At 40.5% G+C, this 19,827-nt stretch overlaps 1 protein-coding gene across 1 annotated transcript in view; it reads right to left on the bottom strand.

Annotated features, from left to right (window-relative positions):
• Positions 1 to 19,827, bottom strand: part of CNTLN (centlein) — a 267,766-nt gene that overhangs the window by 206,813 nt on the left and 41,126 nt on the right. The window contains exon 4 of the mRNA XM_075280345.1: positions 10,382 to 10,466. Coding sequence (XP_075136446.1) covers positions 10,382 to 10,466 — 85 coding nt within the window. The remainder of the gene's footprint in view (positions 1 to 10,381; positions 10,467 to 19,827) is intronic.

The following is a 19,827-nucleotide window of genomic DNA, read 5'->3' on the forward strand; positions in this document are numbered from 1 at the left end:
TTTAATTGAGATTTTGAGTGATACACCAACAAAAAGTAGCAGATAATTAAGAAGTGGAATGAAAATGAAAATTTTGTAAACCATTTATCAATCAAATAGAAATCTGAAACATGTGATGTGCAATAGTATTCAGCCCCTGTACTCCGATACCCCTAAATAAAATCCAGCGCACACACTTGCCTTCAGAAGTCACGCAACTAGTTAATAGAGTCCAGCTGTGTGTAATTTAGTCTCAGTATAAATAAACCTGTTCTGTGAAGGGCTCAGTGGTTTGTTAGAAAACACTAGTGAACAAACAGCATCTTGAAGACCAAGGAACTCACTAGACAGGTCAGAGATAAAGTTGTAGAAAAGTTTAAAGCAGGCTTAGCTTATGAAAACATATCCCAAGCTTTGGGCATCCCAATGAGCACTGCTCAATCCATCATCCAAAAATTGAAAAAGTATTCTACAATTTCAAACCTAACAAGACATTCTTCCACCTAATCTAACAGATTGAGCAGTGAGAGCACTGGTCAGAGAAGCAGCCAAGAGGCCCATGGTCACTATGGGGGAGCTACAGAAATCTACAGCTCAGGTGGGAGAATCTGTCCACAGGTCAACAGTTGTGCACGCCACAAACTTGGCCTTTATGGAAGAGGGACAAGAAGAAAACCATTGTTGAAAGAAAGATATAAGAAGTACCGTTTATCCCCTATATGGCTTGAGGCACAGCAAGAATGTGGAAGAAGGCGCTGTGGTCAGATTGGACCAAAGTTTGAACTTTTTGGCGTAAATGCTAAGCGCTATTTGTGGCTGAAAAGTAACACAGCTCCTTATCCTGAACAAATATCCCCACTGTTAAACATGGTGGCAGTAGCATCATTCTGTGGGGATGCTTTTCTTCAGCAGGGACAGAGAAGTTGGCCAGAGTTGATGGGAATATGGATGGAGCTAAATACAGGGCAATCCTGGAAGAAAACGTGTTGGAGGCTGCAAAAGACTTGAGACTGCAAAGGAGATTCACCTTCCAGCAAGACAATGGCTCTAAGTGCTCCTTCACATCTGCGCCCGGTCTCTGTTCTGCAGGTTTCCGTTTCCTGCACAAAACAGAGCAGGAGACGGAAACCTGCAGGACTCTTTAAAACCCATTCATTTGAATGGGTTTGAAAGATGTCCGGCCATGAGCGCCGGTGAGTGGTTTATGCTCTCTGTCGAGAAACCGTTTTTTTAAAACCGGACACAGAGTCGGACATGCAGTACTCTGTGTCCGGTTTTAAGAAAACAGTTTCGCGGCAGAGAGCATAAAACGCTCACCGTCGCTCACGGCTGGACCGACAGGTTTCCGTCTTCTACATGCAGAAGACGGAAACCTGAAAACGGAGTCCGAGCGCTAGTCCCATAGCAACCGGGTCTCCGCTATACTTTCTCCTTATTGGACTTTCTCCATACACCATGCGTTCACCTTTTCTGCATCTGTTATACTGATGAAGGTCTTTGGACCGAAACGTCTATAAGTGTAACTTTGGATGCTTGTAATAAATATATAATATTTCCAATTTGAGTGCCAGAAAAATCTTTTCTGCATAGCAGTACATGTTTGCATTCAGTAACGAGGGATGGTTGTAAATAAGTTAGCACAGTATCACTGGAAGATGTACAATATGAAGCTGATGTAGTAGAGCTGGATTTGTTAGGTGATGAGAATCCCAAACTTACATGCTACAGGACCAAGAGTCAGCTTGCAATAAACTCACTGTTAGGTCTGTGTTTAGATACAGAGGTAACAGACTCCCCCTCTCAGCCCTTATCAGCAAAAATCAATTAGCCCATATACAACATGCCCATTAAATTTTTCCCATTAAATTGTCAAGGCATTCTTTAAAGGAATTCTGTCACCATAAAAATAATGTCTACACTGCGGGCACTATGTTATATAGAAGGAGAAGCTGAGCAGATTGATATAGTTTTGTAAGTGAAGACTCAGTATAACTGGTCATTTTAGTCCAGTGGGCGGTCCTAACAGTGATTGTGTCTACAGAGATAGTTGTTGATTACTGTTAGGACCGCCCACTGGACACAACTAGTCCTTTCAAGCATAATAAGAACAGAGAAATAAATGACATAGTTATACAGAGCCTTTACTAACAAAACCATATATCAATCTACTCAGCTGCTCCTACTCTATAACCTTCTGTCTAGAGACCATACAGTATTTTCATGGTGAAAGATTTCCTCCAACTATTGATTCTAGGGCTGTCAAGATAATATTAAATGGCGATGACGCATGATATAGTTTGTTTGTCTGGGTTTTTTTTAACCATAGACTATATACATCCGGATAGTGGTTGCCTAGTTCTGACAGGACGTACCGATACGTCCAGTCAGAACACAGTAGCTGCACAGAGATCGTGCAGCTACTGAAGCTGGGAGCCGGCTGTAACTTCAGCCAGAGCTCCCAGAGAGATAGCAGGGAAGATTTATTACCTCCCCTGACTTCTCAATCGCTGTGTATACACAGCTATGGACGCTGCCATAATTCAGCTGCCCTCTGACCCGGCGGTCACGTGATCCGCCAGGAACAGAGTCTTACAAGATCTGATTGGTCCTACAGGACCCCAGATCAGCTCAGTAAGCTGTGTATACAGTGTGCAGGAGGCTGCATTTCTCCTGCAACTGGGGTTAAATGTAGCAGCCCCAGTTATAGGAGAAATCAGCCTCCAGTACAAAAAAAAAAAGTGATCAGATGTCCCCAAAGGTCTCTTATCACCTTATGGGGACACAATCTGAAAAAAAAAAAAAAAATAGTAAAAAAGTTTTTAAAAAAATGTAAATAAAATAAAAAAATTCATAATACACTTATAAAACGCCGTTATTACTGGTTATAGCCCCACCCCCGACAACACCATACAAAATAAAAATTACCGTAACGGAGAGGAAAAACTATATTATAAAGTTTTTCAGTGGCACTGTGTGTTATTAAATAAAATAATAATAATAAATTGAAAACCAGACACAATTTTCCTCCTATTTTGTTCATATTTTCCTGGATATAAAAAAAATTAAAACACATTTGAAAATAAAAACAACATACAAATAAAGCCCTAAGTGTCCCCGAAAAAAGACGCAAAAATTAGTTGACTGAGACATACGGGAAAAATGTTACAGCCCTCAAAACCGCACATACAAAATGTGTCTGGTCCTGGACCACAAATTGGCCTGGTACTGAAGTGGTTAAAGGGGTTTTCCAGGCGAAAAATTATTTTTCAAAAAGGTCTGCTATAGCTATTAATAGGTTAATAAGTGCAACTAAATACCTTTACAAAGGGGAAAACGGAATATCAACAGGAAAAATCATAAAATGTGCCTGGGGTGGTCACATGACTGCCCAGCCGATTTTTGGTAACCTAAGTAATTTAGAAGGTAGGCGAGGGGTGGGAAGCTTAGATTAGAAATATAATTTTATCCCAGCAACCTCTTTAATATAAGCGTCATTTTGTCATGATACACGATTACCTACAAACAACTCTGATAATGGCAAATCCCCTCTTGGTGGGAATAAAAAAATAAAAATAAAAAAAAAACTTTGCAGCCAATTCTAACTTAGGTGGAACAGATGCATAGTCCATATTGATGAAACCATGCATTAGTCATGCAGGTCCATTCCAATGTTTTGCTGCGAGAGATGCCAAAGATCCCATTTTAACCAGTAAATTACAGTGAGTACACAGCATAACATACCTTTAGATATTTTTTATATGACTATGCTATAAACTAATACTTGCAACATACAATGATGAAAATGTATCATGAGAAGGATTTTTAAAGTCTATTTTTTTCTGCAGTCTGTGTTGCTGTAATGTGCAACACATTTATCAACATTCACACAATGAAACAGATTTGCTAATACTGTTTAAGTACAACCAGTAGAAAGAGAGAAATTGGGAACCCACTGTATGGAGGGCTAGTGAGACCACAACTGGAATATTGGAGAGAATTTATTAAAGGAGTCTTGTCGGCAGCAACGTGTTTATTAATCTAACCCCAGTACCTTATACACAAGTTCTACAGTTTCCAAATATGCCTCCCTTATTCAGCTTCAGAGACCCATTTTCAAGTAAATCACCTCTTGATTGAAATGCAACTGAGGGAAAAAGAGTTTTGCATGGGAATCTAGAGTAGAGACCAAAGCCCAGGCAAGCAAAAACATGCCACCTCATTTGCCATTGAATAAAAAGACAATTTACAGGACAATGGGACTCCAAAGCTGAATAACAGAAACATATTTGGAAACTGTAGAATCAAGGTACTGGGATTAGGCTTACAGCCAATTTACTGCTGACAGACTCCCTTTAACTTCTTAGTGATGCAGATTAGTTTGTATGTTAATGCACTTTCATTTGCCACCAATTTTGGGGTGCATATAATGTTTTGATTAGCTATTATTTACATTTTGGGGGGTCCGTGTGAAATAACACACAATTCTTTCATAATTTTTTGAATTTTGTTTTAATGATTACAACAATACCATTTTTTTTTTTTTATTAGGTTTTACTTCTTTTACAAACAAAAAGTAACTTTTTGAAAATGAACTATTTTGCTGTACTGCTGACAGAGATATTACAGAGCTCTTTATTTGATACTAATGTTTGTCATGTATGACTTTCTGATCACTTTATATTTTAATATATATATATATATATATATATATATATATATATATATATATATATATATAAACAATATTGCTAATCTCAGCCTCTAAGGGAGCAGATTACATGTGAAGGTTCCCCTTATACCCCTGTGAGGTGGAGAACTTCCAACAACTGCTCTGGGGTTGGTGGTTAGAATATGATGCAGATAATGCCCAACACAGATCAGGCATGGGAAAGGAAGTATTGCAAGGCCAGATAACAATATATTTTAAACACTTGTGTAAAATCTTTCAGTCCCATTATGCCAGCACTTGCCAGATGATCCAACAAGCATATAACCAATACCTAGAGGCCTGCACTAAGGAACATAGAGTTTGCACGACCACTGGTTCTGCCTTTGAACACTGGCTGATGCATAAAGAAACACAAAAACAATCTCAAGCTGATGCAGTCACCTGACAGGTCCATTAAATAACACCAAGGAGATGTTAATTACTCATTTTATACAAATCTTAATAGGGAGATGGCTCCTCCTTTCTTCTTCACTGTGTGCAGGCTGGAGACGCTGTGCACAGACCGTAAGTACCTCTGATGTCTGTGCAATAGAGATGGAGCGCCACCTCTACTGCGCATGTCTTGCAGTCACCTCCAGACTGCGCAAACACTTCAAGAAAGGAATAGTCGTTCCCAGACACAGGAAGATATGTAAGTATTGATGGGGTTGGAGGGAGGGGGGAGGAGAGAAAAGCGTTTCAGAAGCGGTGAAATGGAACATCACCGGATTATTAGAAAGTGTCCCTGGTGCAGTCACCTGACTGCCCCAGGAATATGGGAAATTATACAATTTTTTTTCCATAGAAGTATATTAGAAGTTAGGCGGAGGAGGGGCTTTAGCTTTGGGGTTAAGTCATAGCTTATCCTCAACAACAATTTAACCAATTGCATTTGGAGTTGTGGGGCAGTTCAGAGACACTGGCAATCGGTTCCAGCTTATAGCACTGATGTTTGGCATACGGTAATACCCCTTGACCCCACTCCAATATAGTTTTATGTTGACCAATCGACAGGTACATTTTCATTGACTGTTATAGCAATACTCCTGGTGGCGAAGTGTATTCTCCTGCAGCATTGGCTACAAGCTTCCCGGAATGGGGGAGCTGACTCTACAGCTCAAAACATTCATGGAACTAGAACAATTGGAAACTTTAACCCCTTCCCGACATCCACCGTAATAGTATGGTGCTGCCGGGAAAGACTTCCCGCAAACCACCGTAGTACTACGGCGGCTGCATGGTGCGCACACAGAATCTGTGTGCGCACCATGCCCTGCGAGTGTCAGCCGTAACATAAGGCTAACAATGCCCTGTAACACCCGCGGTAAGAACCGGGTCCGATCGCAGGTGTTATCCCCTGAGATGTTGGTGGTCAAAAATGACCGCCGGCATCTCAGGGGTTTCGGTATATTATGGTGCTGATCGGCACCCCCGGCGACGGTTTCGGGGGGTGCCGGTGTTGCTAATGGGCAGCCCGGGGTCTTCCCCATGCAGTCCCCTCCACGTACCTGATTTTTGGCTTCCTGCCAAAAAGGAAGCTGTCAGCCCCGTGCGTCTACACAGTCTGAGAGTTTTCTGTACTGAGCAATACACGTGTAACATGTGTATTGCAGCGTACATGTAGTTAAGCAGTGATCAGCAGATCACTGCTTCAATGCCCCATGGGGAAAGAAAGAAAAAAGTGATAAAAAAGTAAAAATAAAAAAGTTTAAATAAGTTTAAAATAAATTAGAAATACAGTAAATAAAGCCCCAAAAATCCCTTTTTCCCCATATGTAATGTTTTATTATGTAAAATAAAGAAAAAGAGAAAAAAACATTACATATTTGGTATCACTGCATCCGAAATAACCTGAACAATAAAATTAAAACATTATTTAACCCGAACGGCGAACAAAAAACGTAAAAAAACGCACAAAATAATGATTATTCACCACCTTTCCCTTACAAAACGTTCAATAAAAAATAATCAAATGGTCAGATGAAAACCAAAATGGTACCAATAAAAAGCAGAGGTCATCCTGCAAAAAATAAGCCCTCAACCAGCTCTGTTTACCGAAAAATAAAAATGTTATGCCTTTCAGAAGATGGGGATGCAAAAATAATTGATTTTTTCCCCCTACATTGAATATTATTCTGCACAAATAGCAACGCATTAAAAAATCATATAAATGAGCTATCACCGTAACCGTACCGACCAGCAGAATATAGGTAACGTTACTTATGCTGCACGCTGCACAGGAAAAAAAAGAAATGCTAAAAAGAAATGCCAGAATTGATGTTTCCTTTTACATCCCACCCAGAAAGAGTTAATAAAATGTTGTCAATAAGTTACAGGCCCCAAAATGGTGGCATTGAAAAGTACATCTAATACCGCAAACACCAAACCCTCATATGGCCACATTACCATAAAATAAAAATAAAAATCTAGCTTGTACAATGTGAAGACAAAAACCCCAAAAGTCGCCAAATCATTAGAACATAAGTGGCTGCGACTAGAAGGAAATGTATAAGCTGTGCGAGCGTTTTCAGGGGACACCCCATATTTAGAGCTTATGAGAGATAATACACCAGCGCTGATCCCCCAGAATGCCCCTCTTCCCCATCTGTGTCATAGGAGCTAGTGGGAAAATAGAATGGGATTTGGTGTACCCAATTTACTCCGCACAGCTTACATATTCACTTCGGGGTTACTAATCCTCACTACTAGGGTTGAGCCGATCTTGACTTTTCAGGATCGATTTTAAAATCCGATTTCCGATCATTTTTCATTCAAACCCGATCTCGATCCCAATTCCGATCCCAATGCAAGTCAATGGGATTTTTTTATTAATCGGAGATCGGATTTTAAAAGCAATCCTACCCCCTGGTGTCCACTTACCTCCAGAGATGGCTGGTCCTGTGCCCCGTGCCTTCATTCTTCGCCTCGCTGCTGCTCCACGCTGCTTTTCTTCCTTCACTGCCCCCTCCCTGCCAGGTTAGGAGAGTGTGGGCGGGTTAGGAGAGTGTGGGCGGGTACTGAGAGGGGAGACGTCACGTCTCCCCGCCCTGTACCCGCCCACACTCTAAGCCACAAGCCCCGCCTACCTAGCGCTTTAAACACTAACCTGGGAGGCGGGGCAGCTAGGCAAGAAGAAGGAGGGCACTGGAGCAGCCATCTCTACAGGTAAGTAGCTGCTAGAGATTTAGTTTAGCCTTCCATTCGAATGAATGGAAGCAGCCGGCGCGCAGGGGGTTAAGGCTGTGTGTCGGCTGCTTCCATTCATTCCTATGGAACTGCAGCGGAGCCTTCACACTGAATATACATCGTATACTCAGTGTGAAGGCTAAGCAATGCATTGTGGGAAAAATCACCGATCTCGATCCCACATAAAAAGATCGTGTTCGGAATTCCGATGGCGATCGTGAAATTTTCTCAATCGCCAATCGGAATCCGATCTTTTCCGAACACGATCGCTCAACCCTACTCACTACATCACTTGATAAATTCTTTGAGGGGTGCGGTTTTCAAAACGGGGTCACTTTCTAGAGGTTTCCACTGTTTTGACACCTCAAGGGCTTTGTAAATGCGACATGGTTCCTGAAACTGATCACAGCCAGATCAGCCCTCTAAAAGCTCCTTGATGCGCCTTCCCTTCTGCGTCTCGCTGTGCGTCCATATATTAGTTTACACCCACAAGTGGGGTACTATGGTAGTCCGGAGAACTTGCATAACAAATTGTGGGATGCGTTTTCTCCTTTAACCCCTTGTGAATGTGCAAATTCTAGGGCTAAACCAAAACATTAGTAAAATAAAATCAAATTTGAAAATTTCACCTCCATTTTGTCTTAATTCCTGTTACGCACTTATAGGGTTAAAATACTAGGTATATTTTGTTTTGGCTTATTTAAGGGTTGCAGTTTAGAAAATGGGGTGATTTATGGGGGGCTTTAATACAAGGGTCTTTCAAAACCCCTTCATAACTGGATTAGTCCCTTAAAAAATGAGTTTTAGAAATTTTTTGAAAATTTTGAATATTGTTGTTTAACTTGTAAATCTTATAATGTCCGAAAAAAATAAAAGGGTGACTAAAGTTTGATGCCGACATAAAGCCGAGATCTGGGACATGAGATTTTTTTATATAATTTTGGCGGTCTGACTATCTGTATGCAATGCACATCATTTCAAACTTTATAAAATGCAGATTTTTCAAAATTTCGACCAAATTTCCTATTTTTTCATAATTAAACACAAAACATATCAACCAAAATTTACTACTAACATGAAGTACAATGTGTTACAAAAAACAATCTCAAAATCACTTTGGTAAGTTAAAGCATTCCAAAGTTATAGACACATAAAGTGACACATGTCAGGTTTGAAAAATCGAGCTTGGTCAGGAAGTCAAAAAGTGCCGTTGGCGGGAAGGGGTTAAAGAAGGAGATGAGAGCTAAGCATATTTTCAAAAAAGCGGAAAACTTATTTCCTACAGTATTCTCCTGCAGAAATAGACAGTACTGTTCGACCTTTCTGGTACACAACAATGGTACTTTAAATCATTAATCCGCAGAGACCTGGGACAACTAAAGCTACCTACACGAGGGTCTACTTAGTTGACAGCTATAGATCGAATCTCCATTTTCCATTATCCTGATGGTAGAAAATAGAACACTGCGGTTATGGCAGGCATCATGGTTCATTGTTAAATATTTTTATTAGTTTTATAAGTACAGCCTTTGGAAAGATGACGCCCAAAATTGAGCAAAACACCACACTTTACTAATATTATAATGCATGTGTAAGACTTGTACATTTTGTTTAACTGCATACTGAAATGTCTTTTCCTATGCCTGATTACAAAGGATTTATTGTGATGAAATAAAATAAAAAGATCTTACAAAAAAAAAAAAAAAACACACACACACACACACCCAACAGGGCAATACCTATTGTTTGAAAATAAAATAGACTAGAAGATTGTAATATTTTGTAGAGCGTTATGAGTGATGCAGAAAATGCTTACAATGACTCATGCTGCTTCTACCAGCAATTAAAAGCAGGTATAATTAGTCTGTGCACACCACATCCAGTAAAGCAAATTATTTATTGATAGCCATGCATAAATAGATCCATTTCAGAGACCTCCCCTACGACAAGTCCTATTAAAGATGATCCACTGGATATATTTATGACTGCTAATTAATAATGGATATGGATCGTCATTATACATTGTAGCCCACCTGCATAAAATACTATATAAGTGATTAGAGCATAATAATAACTTGAAAAATGAAGTTTCAGTTAACCAAAAATAAATAAATAAATAAATAAATAAATAAATATACAGAAATGCATTCCTTTACCCGTTGTATCTGGTATGCAATAAAGCAAGTAAATTGATAGATATAGATTATGATTGATAGGTAACAGAAGCAAAAGGGTATCAAATATAAATAAAAATAACATGATCACCCATCCAGAGAATTTCTGGACGCCCCACCACCCAGTCAATTACAATCACTTGTGCAGGAGTCCTCTGGTTCTCAGCACAAGCAAGTCCACAATCTCCACCCTACTGCTGACATGCAGGTCATAGGAATAAGGAATGCTGGACTCCGTTATCATGTAGGCCCTCAGTCAGTCAATACTGTACAAAAGGTAAAGTGACATTACCTATTATATACAAATATGCAATAATAGTACGATGATACATACCTGTTCTAACTCCTGTATTTTGCTGTCCTTTGACTGCAAGATTTCCAGAACTTTTCTGTCTTTGGCCTCTGCTTTATTTTTTTCCCTGATGAAAAGAAAAAAAGATTTATATTACACATTAACATCAAATGGATTTGTACAAATTAAGTTTACTATTAACAGTTACTGATAAATGCTATGTTAAAGAGCAGAAAATGACTAACAACCCCGCAAACCTATTCCCCATGCCAATGGCAGAGAATTAAGACTTCTGGTAGCGTGAAAATGTCATATTTCTCCGCATAGATCAGCTTAGAAACTAGAAGGTCAGCATAAGAAAATCTAACACCTTCAATTTCCTAAATTTTTTTGGATTTTGGCACATTTTGTACACAATAGACTCTAGGACTAATAACCATGATTAATTAAAAAAAAAAAAAAAAAACCTACAGAAAATAAATATTGTATTTCTATCACAGTAATACTTTTTTTCTCCTCTAATGCTTGGACAGGGCTTATTTATATGCATAATAATTGTAAATGGTACTGGATTAAAACTATGTCAACAAACTGTACAAGATCTTCATCTGTGGAAGTAGGTGCCTGAGGAGCTCTCCTCGCCCAAACTTAAAGGGGTTGGCCACTTTCAGACCTATAATGAGAGACTAATCTTATGGTTTATATAATAAAAAGTTGTAAAAATTTTCCAATATACTTTCTGTATCAATTCCTCACGGTTTTCTAGATCTCTGCTTGCTGTCATTCATTCCATTACTTCTAGTAGATAAAACTCTGACCATGGTCATGTGATGAGTACACAGGTGCACAGCTGATTACCAGGCAGATGTCTGATTACTGGGCTGTGACTGTAACGAGCGACACCTGTGTGCGCATCACATGACCATGGACCGTAAATCACATGACCATGGTCAGACTTCTATCCACTAGGAGTAACAGAATGAATGATAGCAAGCCGAAATCTAGAAAACTGAGGAATTGATACAGAAAGTATATTGGAAAATTGTACAACTTTTTACTATACAAACCATAACATTTGACTCTCAATATTGGTCTGAAAGTGGACAACCCCTTTAAAATGATGGGATCAAATGTCCGTCCATTCAAAAATATAGCCTGTTGGGAGTGTGGTAAAGGGCTGTCTCCATGGCACTTCAGTTTAATTAAATCCAGTATTAGAACATTGCATATACCCAAGGTAACCTAACTTGCTACACCAGAAGTTTAAACAAACACTGGCCCAGGTAAAACACAAAATTTACTTCACATGGAATGTATGGAACAAAATCATCCATAATTTGGAGTTAAATACTATCTACTCTCCATATTTGACATTTGTAAAATTTTCCAGTTCCAAAATGTCCAAGTGCATAAAGGGGGTCTCTCTAACTTATGGGATTTTTTCTATATGTTTGAAATATGACACATGACAAAAACTTAACTCATCAATAAGTTCCCATCCCAACAAGCCAAAGACTACTTCCGTTGTATATTGTCACACCTGGAGACCAAATCAGTCCAACCACCAAATCTCAACCATTACTATAAGCGTATTCGCACAGCAACTGATTATTCTAATTCCTCCTGCCTTATCACCAGGTAGCAATCTGACCACCTTGATCTAACCCATTAAATTTGAAGGCCATAGCTTACGGAATGTGCCTCTAGCTTGCCTCCTAAAAATGTATCTTGAAATCTGTGATCTTTCCTTTAGATCCCAGAATAGGAAGTTACCAAATGGAAATCTATGAGACATTCCAATACAGAAGTGTCAAAGCTTTAGAAGCTGGTCTTTTCAAAATGTCTGCGAGGATGCCCAACCATGGAGTAGTTTTAGAAGAATAGAATGATAATGTTTTCAACCGCCCATTACCCAATCTATATACCAAGAAACCTACTATGGGCAAAGATTGCAGCCAATGCGTGTAGGATAATACTTTACATGCAGCTGTACTCTTGTGTGCCCTCAGAAAGAGAGAAGGGTTGAGTCCTTCCTCCAAGCTCAAGAAAGCTTCATAGCCAAACAACCAACCCATATGAGCCAGGATAATAAAATGTGTTTTAACTTTACCAAATGGTATCAAGAGCAATTGTGTATACAAAAGATCCCCCAATTATCTCTAAGGGCTAGTTCACACAGGGGCATACTGGCGGATTTTGGTCCTGATTCTGACGCAGGAAGCCGCGTCAGAATATGGCCAAAATCTTCCTGCCACGACTTCCGACAGTTGGCACTACGGTCCGGGTAGGCCAAAATGAATGGGCCTAGGCGGGAGCGTGCTGCCACGAGGTGGATGCCACGGCTGAATCAGCCGTGGATTCCGCCTGAAGAAAGGGAGGCTAGCGGTCTACATAGACTACCATAGTGAGGGGGCAGATTATAACGTGGATTCTACGCCAAAATCCGCCCCCTCTTGCCCATGTGAACGGGGCCTAAGACATTAGACACAACAGGCTGTCAAAACATGGAAATCCAAAAAGATCACTGTGGAAACGGTCATTCCACTATAACATAATAAGACTGAAATTCCCCATTACTATCAGAAACATGATCTCAATAGCTCTATACCTGATGGGACTAACGGACTATCTCCCTCATATCTTTCCATAGCTTTTTCTGCTGCACAATGCAAATTTTATTACTTTACAAGCCACACCTACTATTCACTCTCATATTCCTTCACCAACTTAAAAAGAAAAAAAAACACGGGGACGAGAGGGATATGACTTATCCCACTGAATTATCACAGTAATAAATACTTCAGGCATTGCATATAGTATCATAATGATGAACCTCGCTTTTTTGTAGATCATCGATCATGTACTATGCAGAACCCAGCAATAAAGAAGGAAATCCGTTCAGACAAGAATTTTTATAACATTCATGCAATCTAATGGCGATTATCTATTGCACAGAAAAAAAAAATCAAGAGTTAAATTTAAAAATATTGTCCAATTGAGACTTTTCTTATAAATTTAAATATTACCGTATATACTCGAGTATAAGCCGACTTTTTCAGCACAGTTTTTATGCTGAAAAAGCTCCCCTCGGCTTATACTCGAGTTATGGTCCACAGAGCACAGAAACTTGAAGGAGCTGCATAAATTAAATGAAGGGGGAGGTACTTTACTGCTACTGATCTGTGATTGGCTTTGTCATGTAGGTCACATGACTGTGAAGTCATCAAAGGTCCTGTAGCCAGTAGAATGTAACATCTGCAGATAAGTCAGTGGCCAGGATTCATTGTGTCTTATAGAAGATGTCTGTAGTATGGAGGAGAGGAAGCTACAGTAAAGTGACACACACAGTTCCCTTCCTTTAGTTACTCTGCCTATTAATGTCAGGCATTTGGGGTTATTAATTTAGTTTCAGTAACTCCATGTGCCTCACATTAATAACAGTTAACCCCATCATGTCCCTCATATTAACCCCTGTGTGCCCCATATAAGGGTTACTAATATGTGAGACACATGGTGTAACGGTTTTGGGTCTGGTTTGGAGTCTAAGGTTGCTACCACCTGAATAGAGACTTACTTGTAAGGCTGGAAACGTGGTTGGGAGCTAGCCAAGGGTTCGGTAACAGTCGAGCGGTGAGGTGCCGAATCAAAGTCCAAGGAATCGTCAGAAGGGAAAGCCAGAGGTCGGTACACGAGGTGAGCGTCAGAGTTGGAGGAGAGAGCAAATACCGTGGTCAGGAACAGGCCAGTAGTCAGTACACGAGATGAGATGAGCGTCTGAGTCAGCAGCAGGGCAGTAAGGAAGCTTGATCACATGCAGAGCACAATCAGAGAACAGGGTGGAGCAACCCAGAGAGGCAGGAACTGGAATTAGAGCCAGCGGGAACTAGGCTCGGATCAGCACTGGAGCTGTCCAAGAGGCTGAATAGCTCAGTTTGCAGAGCTGCCGCCTGGGACTCTGAAGTCCCTAGGTTCAAATCCTGACAGTAGTCCCCTCCTTTCAGGATGGCATCTGGACATCTTAGGAGCTGGTTTCTCAGGATACCTCAGATGAAATTCCCTTGTAAACCTAGGGGCGTGAACATTGCTTTCTGGTTCCCATGAGTTCTCTTCTGGTCCATAACCCTTCCATTGCACCAGATATTGTAGTTTACCTCTGAAAAGTCTGGAGTCCAAGATTTTTTCAACAACATATTCTTCCTCCCCTTGAACTTTTACTGGGGCAGGAGGTGGCTGATTTCTCCCTGGAAACGGGTTTTCATTGAATGGCTTGAGCAATGATACGTGGAATACAGGGTGTATTTTCAATCTATTAGGGAGTTCGAGCCGGAAAGCAACTTGGTTGACTTGTGCAGAAATCTGGAATGGTCCTATGAATTTTTGGCCCAATTTTGGAGATGGAACATGTGTTTTCAGATTTCTAGTAGATAGCCAAACCTTATCACCAATTTTATAGGTAGGAGATACTTTACGACGTTTATCCGCTGCTTTTTTATAGACTTCTTGGGCTTCTTGTAGCATCTCTCTTAGTTTCCTCTGGGTTTCTTGCAATTTTGTTAATCTGTCAGTAACAGCAGGAATAGGACTACTAAGAGGGAGGTTAGGAATAAATACTGGATGTAGGCCAACATTAGCAAAAAATGGACTTTGAGATGTAGCACTGTGTTTGGAGTTGTTGTAGGCAAATTCTGCTGTTGGTAAATAGTCCACCCAGTCATCTTGAAGGTAAGAAACAAAACAGCGGAGGTATTGTTCAAGAGTTTGGTTTGTCCTTTCCGTCTGGCCATTAGACTGAGGGTGAAAAGCAGAAGACAAATTTATTGTTACTCCTAAGGCTGTACAGAAGTTCTTCCAAAACCTTGATGTGAATTGAACACCTCTATCTGAAATTACATTGTCAGGAATTCCATGCAACCTGAATATCTCCTTAATCATTAATTCTGCAGTTTGTTTTGCAGTAGGAATTCCTCTGACTGGAATGAAATGGGCCATCTTTGTGAGTCGGTCCACCACAACAAGAATGGTAGTCATTTCCTTAGATGGGGGAAGGTCTACAATAAAATCCATGGAAATTGATCCCCAAGGCCTAGATGGAACTGGAAGTGGTTGAAGAAGACCTAGAGGAGAAGATCGCGGTGTCTTATTTCGTGCACATGTTAAACAGGAGGAGACATATTTTTTAACATCGTTCTTACAGTTAGGCCACCAAAATGAACGAAGCAATAAGTCGTAAGTTTTCATCACTCCAAGATGCCCTGCAAGCTTAGAATCATGGACCAATTTGAGGACTTCAAGTTGAGCAGTTTCAGGAACATATATTCTGTGTTCCTGCTTCCAAAACCCCTCTTTAAAACAAAGGTCCACATCTTTAGAAGGATGGTTGAGGAAGGAGTCATTCTGATATCCTTCTTTGAGCATGGTTAAAAGATCTTTGGAGTCCAGTATTCCTACAAAATTTTTGGAAGATAAAATAGTAGACTCTGTTTTAGACCCCTCCTCTGGTTCGGCAAGATTCCTGGACAAAGCATCAGCCTTGTCATTTCTTGAACCTGGACGATAAGAAATGATGAATTTAAATCTAGAGAAAAACAAGGCCCATCTTGCTTGTCTTGCCGACAATCTTTTAGCTGTACGGATGAACTGTAAATTTTTGTGGTCAGTAAGCACAGTTACTGGATGATTAGCTCCTTCCAAAAGATGTCTCCATTCAGAGAACGCAACTTTAATAGCCAACAGTTCTTTGTTTCCTATGTCATAATTTCTTTCTGCCGATGACATGGTATGAGAAAGAAAAGCACATGGATGGAGTTGCATCTTGTCTCCAACTCATTGAAACAGGACAGCTCCCACAGCATAATCTGAGGCGTCCACTTCAACCACAAAAGGTAATTCAGGGTTTGGATGGACCAGTATGGGCGCCGAAGTGAAGAGAGTTTTTAGTTTGTCAAAAGCAACTTGTGCCTCTGGGGACCATAAAAATACTTGTCTTTTCTTTGTGAGTAAAGTGATTGGTAAGATGATTTTTGAAAAGTCTTTTATGAATCTCCTGTAGAAATTCGCAAACCCTATAAATCGCTGGATATCTTTAAGATTTCTTGGAGTGGGCCAATCCATTACAGCTTTGATTTTACTAGGATCCATACTCAAACCTTCTGGAGAGATGATATATCCAAGAAATTGGATCTTTGTTTGTTCGAATTCACATTTTTCCAGTTTGATATAAAGATTATTCTCCAATAGACGTTCGAAGACTAATTGAACATGTCTGCGATGTTCCTCCAAGGTGTCTGAAAATATAAGGATGTCATCAAGGTACACAACAACAAATTGGTCCAAGCAATCCCGAAACACATCGTTCACAAAATGTTGAAAGGTTGCAGGGGCGTTACAGAGACCGAAAGGCATAACCAGGTATTCAAAATGTCCATATCTAGTTCTGAAAGCAGTCTTCCACTCATCCCCTGGACGAATGCGTACAAGATTGTAGGCGCCTCTTAAATCTAGTTTGGTAAAAATGTTAGCAGAACGGAGTCTTTCTAGCAACTCCGGAATTAGAGGAAGAGGGTAACGGTTTTTAATAGTCATCTTGTTTAGATCTCTGTAGTCAATACATGGTCTTAAAGTTGAGTCTTTCTTCTCCACAAAGAACAAAGGTGCCCCAGCTGGGGATGAGGAGGGTCGAATGAAACCTTTCTTTAAATTCTCATCCAAGTATTCTCTGAGCACTTTTAATTCTGGTTCAGAGAGATTGTAAATTCTGCCAAAAGGAATAGTAGCTCCAGGCAGCAACTCAATGGGACAATCATAAGGACGATGAGGAGGTAGTTGATCAGCTTTTTTCTTGCTGCAGACATCACTGAACTGTTGGTACTGTGGTGGTAACTCATAATTCTGGTGAGGAATCTTGGAAAATTTTGTTTGCTCTTGGATGGCTAAACACATATAACAATTGTCCTTACAGTATTCAGAAGGAAAAGTAACAGTCCGTGATTCCCAGTTGATAGAAGGATTATGGACAGCAAACCATGGAATTCCTAAAATCACGGGAAACTTGGGAGAAGAAATCAAATGAAAACTAATAGTTTCATGATGAGCAGGTTCTATACAGATTCCAAGTTCCATTGTTTCATGAGTTACAGGTCCAGATGACAAAGGTGAACCGTCAACAGTTTCCATATCAATTGGCACGGATTTTATTCTACGTGCAATGTTATTGTCAAGCGCAAATTGTAAGTCCATAAAATTTCCACCTGCGCCAGAATCTAACATGGCAGAACACTGTATTTTATGGCTCCCAACCATGACCTGTATTGGAATGACAAAATGAGAGGATGCTGAATACATTTTGTTTTCATTTTGGGTCACAGATGAGATGGTCTGCATAACTGAATCTGGCAGTTCAGAGAGTTCAGGATTGATGTCTGTCTTAGCACTGGTGCAGGCTATAGACCTTTGAAACTTGTTGGGACAATTAATGGCGTAATGTCCTGATCCCCCACAATAGAGGCACAGATTTGCTGTACGACGCCTCTCTTTCACAACGGCACTAAGAGGTTTTCGGATTACATCAATCTGCATAGGTTCTGATAAGGGTTCAGTCTTTTGCTGAGTGTTCAATTCTGAGTGACTGAAAGAATAGGTGGGTTGGTTTCCAAATATACGCAGTCTCTCTTTTCTACGTTCAGTAAGTCTCTGATCAATACGGATACTCAATTGTATAAAATCCTCCAGACCATCAGGAGCCTCAACTCTGGCAAGCTCATCCTTTACAAGCTCTGATAAACCTCGTCGATATTGAATCTTTTGGGCTGCTAGATTCCATGTGGTGTCAGCTACCCAACGTCGAAATTCCGCTGTGTATTCAGCAACTGAGCGACGTCCTTGACGCAGGTTATGTAATTTGGTCTCAGCTGTGGCACAACGATTTGGGTCATCAAAGACTTGATCCATAGCAGTGATAAAGTTTTCAAAATCATTGAGGAGCTCAGAGTTCTTTTCCACATAAGGGGATGCCCATGCTAGAGCTTCATCTGACAGCAGGTTAATGATAAATAGCACTTTTTTCCTGTCACTAGTAAAAGGAGCAGGTTGCATTTGGAAGTAGATACGGCATTGGTTAAGAAATCCTCGGTAATGGTGACGGTCCCCACTGAACTTTGATGGCAGAGGCATACGAGTATTTAAATCTGAACCTGAATTGCGCATTTCCAGGAGTTGTTTTTGCAGTTCCATGATATCTCGTTGTTGATCCAACACAAGGGTTTGTAACTTACAAAATTTTTCTTGGTAAGTAGAACCAAATTCTTGAAGCTCAGCCACTTGCTGCCTTAAAGTAGTCACAACAGACTCCATTTTTGGGCGAGATTATTCTGTAACGGTTTTGGGTCTGGTTTGGAGTCTAAGGTTGCTACCACCTGAATAGAGACTTACTTGTAAGGCTGGAAACGTGGTCGGGAGCTAGCCAAGGGTTCGGTAACAGTCGAGCGGTGAGGTGCCGAATCAAAGTCCAAGGAATCGTCAGAAGGGAAAGCCAGAGGTCGGTACACGAGGTGAGCGTCAGAGTTGGAGGAGAGAGCAAATACCGTGGTCAGGAACAGGCCAGTAGTCAGTACACGAGATGAGATGAGATGAGCGTCTGAGTCAGCAGCAGGGCAGTAAGGAAGCTTGATCACATGCAGAGCACAATCAGAGAACAGGGTGGAGCAACCCAGAGAGGCAGGAACTGGAATTAGAGCCAGCGGGAACTAGGCTCGGATCAGCACTGGAGCTGTCCAAGAGGCTGAATAGCTCAGTTTGCAGAGCTGCCGCCTGGGACTCTGAAGTCCCTAGGTTCAAATCCTGACACATGGGGATACTAATAAAGGACCTTAATTATGAAGATACCTAATTATTACCTCCATATGTCCCACATATCAGTAACTCTTATGTGAGGCACACAGGGGGTTAATGTGAGGGACATGATAGGGTTAACTGCTATTACTATGATCCCCAAGGAGTTACTAAGCTGTAATGCACACGACCAGACTTTTTATCTGCAATGGTGGATTTCCCCCCTCGGCTTATACGCGACTCAATAAGTTTTCCCAGTTTTTTGTGGTAAAATTAGGGGCTTCGGTTTATATTCGAGTCGGCTTATACTCGAGTATATACGGTATATTGTATCACACAGAAAATCATTTTTGCTTCTTCTTATATTCCACTTCAAAGTTTTGAAACCCAGAACTGGTGAAACACAGGTTTTGCCTCATTGTGTTTATTTTGAAACAGATAAAATAAAATACAGCCTTAACATCAGGAAAAAATCATACATACACAAAAGCTGCTCGTCTGAGCAATAACTAAACAAAAAATGTGCTATACCAGTGGCTTCCCTATCAGCTACTCAGGTAAACAAAACAAAAACATAAAGAACAGCAGGTTTTCTCATCAGCCTTCAGTGTTCCTGCAGACCCGGTCACTTCTTCTCTGTGACAGGGTCTGCCCAGAAATGC

This window comes from Leptodactylus fuscus, chromosome 1 (genome assembly GCF_031893055.1).
Source record: "Leptodactylus fuscus isolate aLepFus1 chromosome 1, aLepFus1.hap2, whole genome shotgun sequence".
NCBI lineage: Eukaryota > Metazoa > Chordata > Amphibia > Anura > Leptodactylidae > Leptodactylus > Leptodactylus fuscus.